At 56.6% G+C, this 5,896-nt stretch overlaps 2 protein-coding genes across 2 annotated transcripts in view; both read right to left on the bottom strand.

The window, feature by feature from the left end:
- The window catches only part of ACA1_026710 (formin domain containing protein), a gene marked incomplete at both ends in the record, with an annotated part of 6,183 nt that extends 3,569 nt beyond the window's left edge, over positions 1-2,614 (bottom strand). The window contains 9 exons of the mRNA XM_004337889.1: positions 177-338; positions 461-657; positions 760-905; positions 1,060-1,270; positions 1,445-1,584; positions 1,677-1,758; positions 1,877-2,040; positions 2,147-2,272; positions 2,501-2,614. Of these exons, the coding sequence (XP_004337937.1) occupies positions 177-338; positions 461-657; positions 760-905; positions 1,060-1,270; positions 1,445-1,584; positions 1,677-1,758; positions 1,877-2,040; positions 2,147-2,272; positions 2,501-2,614 (1,342 nt within the window). The remainder of the gene's footprint in view (positions 1-176; positions 339-460; positions 658-759; positions 906-1,059; positions 1,271-1,444; positions 1,585-1,676; positions 1,759-1,876; positions 2,041-2,146; positions 2,273-2,500) is intronic.
- Positions 2,615-3,168: 554 nt separating this feature from the next.
- On the bottom strand, positions 3,169-5,782 carry ACA1_026700 (serine/threonine protein kinase; the record flags this gene model as incomplete). Its single annotated transcript, XM_004337888.1, has 12 exons — positions 3,169-3,332; positions 3,447-3,506; positions 3,572-3,746; positions 3,836-3,919; positions 4,009-4,092; positions 4,304-4,437; positions 4,523-4,677; positions 4,715-4,806; positions 4,904-5,011; positions 5,151-5,329; positions 5,430-5,560; positions 5,679-5,782. 12 exons carry the CDS (start codon positions 5,780-5,782, stop codon positions 3,169-3,171), a joined length of 1,470 nt encoding a protein of 489 aa, XP_004337936.1.
- Positions 5,783-5,896: the final 114 nt, after the last annotated feature.

Raw genomic sequence — 5,896 nt, 5'->3', positions numbered from 1 at the left:
GGGCGCCGGGCGGAGGAGGCGGGGCCGGCGACATGGGGGCCGGCGGGGGCGGCTCGGGGGCGGCCACCGGCGCGTCTGTTTGTTTTAAGTAAATCAATAAATAAATTGAAACAACAAAATGAAACTGAAACTGAAAACGAAACGAAAACGAAATGGTGGAGGGGCGAGGTAGTTACCTCGTGGGGTGGTGGGCTTGGAGTTCTTGCCAGAGGAGATGCCCACGGCAGCGGAGGCGAGCGAGCCGGCGGGCGCGGCGGCGCTGTCGTCGCTGCTGGCGTTGATGACGCGCGCCTCCTTCATGAAGCCCGCCAGCACGTGCTCGTACGTGAGACCCGAGGCTGCATAGAAACATGGCTCAGCATTGTTGTTTGTGTATGCGTGTGCGTGCGTGCGTTGTGTGTGTGTGTCGTGCGTCGCATAGTTGTTTTGTTTTAGTGCAGAGAGCGAAGGATTGTGGTACCATTGCCCATCAGATCGAACTGGCGCAGGAGCTTGTCGATGATGCCCCAGACCTTCTTGGAGAGCGTGGGGTCCTGCGAGCCGCCGTCGAGCGAGAGTCCCAGGTGGAGCAGCGTGTGCATGATCGAAAGGAACGTCGATTCGTTCTCGGAGCCCTTGATCTTCTCCCACAGGGTGGTGATGATCTCGATCGGTTTGCTATATATATGGTCGAGAGCCAATCGGAAGAGGTGGTGGTGGTGGAAGCAGTGCGTGAGCATTTGACGTGAGAGAGAGAGAGAGAGAGAGGAGGCGGCGTACTCCTCGTTGGCTTCTTCGCCCTCGGCGCGCTTTCTGGCGGACATGGTCTGGTTCTTGAGCTCGGCGCCATCGTTCTCCAACTCCTCGTCGAACACAATGCACTGCTCCTGCAAGTCCTCATCGTCGGCGTGGATCGATTTCAATTCCTGCACATTTTGATCAAAACAGAGAGAGAGAGAGAACATTACAAAATTGGTAATTGCGCACATCAACGGGCTTGTTACAAAACAAAATAAATATTTCAAAAGAAATATTGGTAAAATACACACCTGAAAAGAAAAAGAAAAAGAAAAAGCGTACCGCCAGGATGTCGGTGATCCGCTCCACCATGAAGTCCTCGCGCACTTTGACGCGGTCCTTGATGGACTGGCCCTGCACGATCATCGTGTTGACGAAGGTCAGGAAGGCGACCTTGTAGTCCAGGTCCTCGCCCGTCTCGAGCTCCTCCATGAGGGCGTGGAAGTCCTGCGGGTAGACGGCCTTGTAGAGGCGCACGGCCGACGTCACATCCCTGGGGGGGGGGCAGTCGAGGCAGAGGTCAAGTCAGTCGCTGAGACCAACGTTCATGTGTCGTGTCGTGTCGTTGGTCGTGTCGTGTCGTGTCGTGTCGTGTCGTGTCGTGTGCGAGTGTCGTGTCGTGTCGTTGGTCACGTTGTGTCGGTTAGGTGTTGGAAGGTGGACGCACTTCCAGAGGTCCTCCGAGAGAAGGAGAATGGCGGCGAGCAACTCGAAGATGAGCGACTTCTTGTTGGTGGAGATGTAGGACAGGCAGCGCACGATCACGCGGAAACAGTCCGGGTACGACGTGAGCTCCTTGAGACCAGACTGTGTGATCCACACGAACGACGTGGTCAGCGCACATGTGATGTGATGTAAGTTGTGACAAGTTCAACGACAGAGGGAGCAGGGTCGCGTACGCCGCCGTTGTTGATCATTTCTACAATGCACGCCACCACCAATTCAAGTATCTCCACATCCTTCTTCCGCTTTCGGATACACCTGGATAGGGTTGCACCGCACGACACGCACGACACGACACGCAACTGTTAATAAGGTGCGACGCTCGTGTTGCGCGTGCGGTCGCGTGGTAGCGCGGGTGGCTGGAGAGTGTGCGTACCCGGCCTTGTAGACGTAGAAGGCGAGGCACTCGTAGAGCCAGGCCACGCCGCCAAACTTGATGAAGTTCTTCACCCAGTCCACGCTCGACGTGGCCAGCTTCTCGCAGAGCCCGTCCAGCGTCTCCACGTCCATCTTCTTCTCGCGCAGCCGCTCCACCATCACCTGAGTTGGCACCAAGGAAAGAGTAGCAGCAGCGCGTCAACACTTCATCAACCGGCTGTGAGGCAGGCAATGGAGGAGGAAGAGGTCGACGATGGCGACGGCGTACCAAGACGTCCGAGTCGAGATCAATCTTGGACTTGCTGCACTCCTCGAGCTTGCGCTGCTTCTTGGCGAAGGACCAGTCGAGCATGGCGTCCCTCTCTGGGTCGCCGGGAGCCAATCCCAACGCATCCTGAATGGCGGCCGCTACGCGGTAAGAAAAGAAAGAAATCGTGCACACCCCCAACCGTTGCATCGATGCCCTCTTTTCCTCTCATTTGTGTAAAAGATGGTGCTCGCAGAGGCTGAGGCGCCCCGGTCAGTCACCTCGATTTGTCGATCTCGCCGTGATGTCGATCAATTGGAACAATTGATATAAATTAAAAACAAAAACAAAGGCGGTCGCTGGGAACGCGCGTACCATGAGGCGTGTGAGTTTCTGATTTATGGCTTCGCGTTCGGCCCGCTTCTTCGCTACCGAACCGCGAGAGCCATCCTTGTCCTTGTCTTCATCTTTCTTTCGAGACGAGAACATAATGATTTTGCCTATCGATGGTCGATCCCTTCAGTTGTCGCGATGTCAAACAGTTCTTCTCCCTCGAGTGACACTCCTTGGCTTGGGGGGGGGGGTTATTTCTTGCGTAACTGTCTATCTATCAATTGAATTTATCGCACCACGCCACAGCCCAGGACCATGTGCAGTTGTGGAAGTGGCCCTTCTCTTGTGGGGCAGCACCCCAATTTTTGAGGGTAAAACATGTACTGGAATTTCAAGTATGTAGTGCAATAATATCAGGTGAATATATTACATTCCACGCGTTGGGTGGGTGGGCCTAATAAAGCCGAAAAGTCGCCGCACGCAAGAGCAACCAAGACAACAAGATGGACAACTGGACTTACTTCCACCTCGTTCTTCTTTCACCTCGCGACGTCGTCGTTCACCATCACCTCTCTTTATTGTCCGGCGCGTGGTGCAGTCCACTCTTCCCTTCTCTTTCTTCTTCTTCTTCCCTCTCTCTCTCTCCTGCGTTGGCGTTTCTGCTCCTGTCGTCGTTATCTCCAGGAGGGCTTGCAGCAACCGGGGTGGACTCAGTGGGGCGTCTGCTCGCCCTCCTCGCGGTCGATGGCGCGATCCTCGACGGTCCACTCCCCGATCTCCCGCTCGACGTTCTGCCGGGCCTTCTTCTCCTTTGCTCGCAGCGAGGTCCGGGCGTGCACGCTCGGCTTCCGTTCCCGCTCGGGCAGGGGCTCTTCTGCACACAAGTAGAAGAAGAGAGCGCGTGAGTCATAGTTGCGAGAGCTGGTGGGACCAAGCGTACGCTCTGGTGGAGCGGGTGACGGAATAGCAGTTGTTGTTGGTGTCAAACCTTCGACCTCTTTCTGGAACCCGAGGGACATGACGTCCTGGCCGTTCGTCTTCAGGAAGTCTGCACACATCCGACAATAAGTCATTTGTGTGTGTGTGTGTGTGTGTGTGGCTTCAAAATTGTACCTGTGAGGAGGCCGGTCTTCATGACTTCGGGGATCTTGAGTATTTCGGAGATGTAGGTCTGCAGCTTTTGCTTTCGCTTCTTCACGAAGTCCTCCTTGTCCGCGCCAAACATCTTCCCGCTCGGGAACTTGGGCATGCCGCCCTTTCTCTTCGTCTTCTTCAATCGCGCTCGCAACTAAAAGGGAAAGGAAATCCCCGAAATGAACACACGCACGCACGCACGCACAACACACGGCCACGAGGGCAGGTGTCTGGTGCACGTACCTGTGTGTGCATGTCCTTGAAGTCCGTGTAGGTCTTGTAGATTCGCCACGTCTCCTTTCCCAGGCACACCTTCAGGCGGAACACCTGTTGAGAGCGGCGTGGACCTTGAGTACGCGATCGCAAGCACGACAGGAGAGGGAGGGGGGGGGGAGAGAGAGAGAGAGAGAACGTACAGTATATGACATGAGTTTGTTCTTGCGGGTCTCGAAGCCAGTGATGAGCACGACATATCCAACCGACTCCTGATAAGCCAAATCCTGAGACGTTGGCAACACACAAAACGCAAAACGACCGAAACGTGGCAACGACGACAGCAGAAAAAAGAAAGCGATATTAATATTTAAAAAAGGTTATTCGACTGACAGAGCCAGCCAGATATGTGGGTGTTGATTGGGCGGGTGTATGTGTGGTGGTGGAGAATAATAGACTGTATAAGCCAAAGGGAGACATTGGGGGGGGGACACGTACCTCGAATCGCGAAGATATGTCCTGCACACGTATGTTAGAAGGCCGACTTGGCTTCTCCCACTCGTCCACGTCGTCGATGGCCGCGTGCTCAAACGAGTTGGCGACCTGTGGGTGGTAGGAGCGACTCAGGTTAACTGTTGAAGCCCCCCCTCCAGCTAGCAGCAAGGCGACCTGGAGGGTGGTGGTGGTGGTGGTGTGAGCATGGCGTGTGGTGCGTACCTCGCTGTCGTTTGAGGAGCTGCCCCAGTCGATGGAACGCAGGGAACACCGCCCGGTGCTGGAACGCCCGTTCGTGCCGCTGCGACTGCTCCCACTGCCGCTGCAGAAACACCAGAATTCCGCTCGTTAAGCACGCCCTCCACAAGCGCACATGACTGGGCGGGGTGGTGGGGTGAGGGTGGGGATGCGTACCTGCTTCCGGACTCCTTGTCGGAGCCGGCTCCGTTGTTGTGTAGGCGCACCGTGCTCTGTGCGTCACGCAAGCTCAGCTCGCTCAGTCCATTCTGTTGCAAGCGAAAAAAGCGATCATTAGTTGAGGCCGCGCTTGCACGCTTGACGCAAAGCGAATAGCTTGTCATGGGGGGTGGGGTAGTTCTGTACCAGAATGGGCGAGCTGTTCCTGATCCATGGGTGGTTGAGGAGCTGTGTCGCGGTGGCCCTCTCCGACGGCTCCTTCTTGAAGCAGCAAAGCAAAAAGTCTTGAAGGCCCTGTCGACGATTACCGATCGCCCATCGCCGACGCACGAGAGGTGGTGAGGTTACGGTGTGTGCACATACACAACACACTCGCGAGGAGTTCCGCTCTGTGTGGGCGAGAATCTTCAGGCGCGCGCGCGTCGGGGCGTACCTCGGAGAAGGTGTCGGGTATGGGCGGGTGGTCGTCCTGCACGATCTTGAAGAGCGCGGACATGGCGGGCATGTCGAAGTAGGGCGGCTCGCCCGTGATCAGCTCCAGCACAGTACAGCCCAGCGACCAGATGTCACACGCCGTGGACGGCGGGTCGAGCTGAATGATCTCTGGCGCCACTGTTGATTGGGGGAGGAGAGGGGGGGGGGCAAGTGGTGGTTAGCCCAGGGTCTCACCGCGTGTGGAAACTTCGAGCAATTGGGGCCAGCCGGGCCGTACTCCAGAAGGGAGAGCCCTCGACGAGGTCCGACTGGTCCCCGTCGCCCGCGTTGCCGGTAGTGGCAATTCCAAAATCGGCCAGCTTGACCAGGCCGTCGAGCGTGATCAAAATATTGGAGGCCTTGATGTCCCTGTGATGAAGGTGATGGTGATGATCGTCGCGGCCGACGGCGGCAATGCAAGCGGATCGGTCACGGTCAGCCCAACAGTCAACACCAAGAACGAATGCAGGAAAGAGCGAAAGGCCACCTGTGTGTGACGTTCTTCTCGTGGAGGTAGATGAGGCCCTTGAGCATCTGCGCGGCGTAGATGGCCGCCAGGCTCTCGGGAAACACGCCGAGCTTGTTGATCATCTGTAGGAGCGAGCCGTTCTCCACGAACCTGTTCGAAGCGCGCCTGGTGTGAGCAGAGCCAGACAACAAACTTCGAAGCGCGCATGGTGGTGGTGGTGCAAACGGCGTACTCGA

Source organism: Acanthamoeba castellanii (genome assembly GCF_000313135.1).
Source record: "Acanthamoeba castellanii str. Neff unplaced genomic scaffold scf7180000084458, whole genome shotgun sequence".
Classification (NCBI taxonomy): domain Eukaryota; phylum Discosea; order Longamoebia; family Acanthamoebidae; genus Acanthamoeba; species Acanthamoeba castellanii.
Note: the sequence above shows the minus strand (reverse complement) of the source record. Positions and strands in the feature narration are given on the sequence as shown.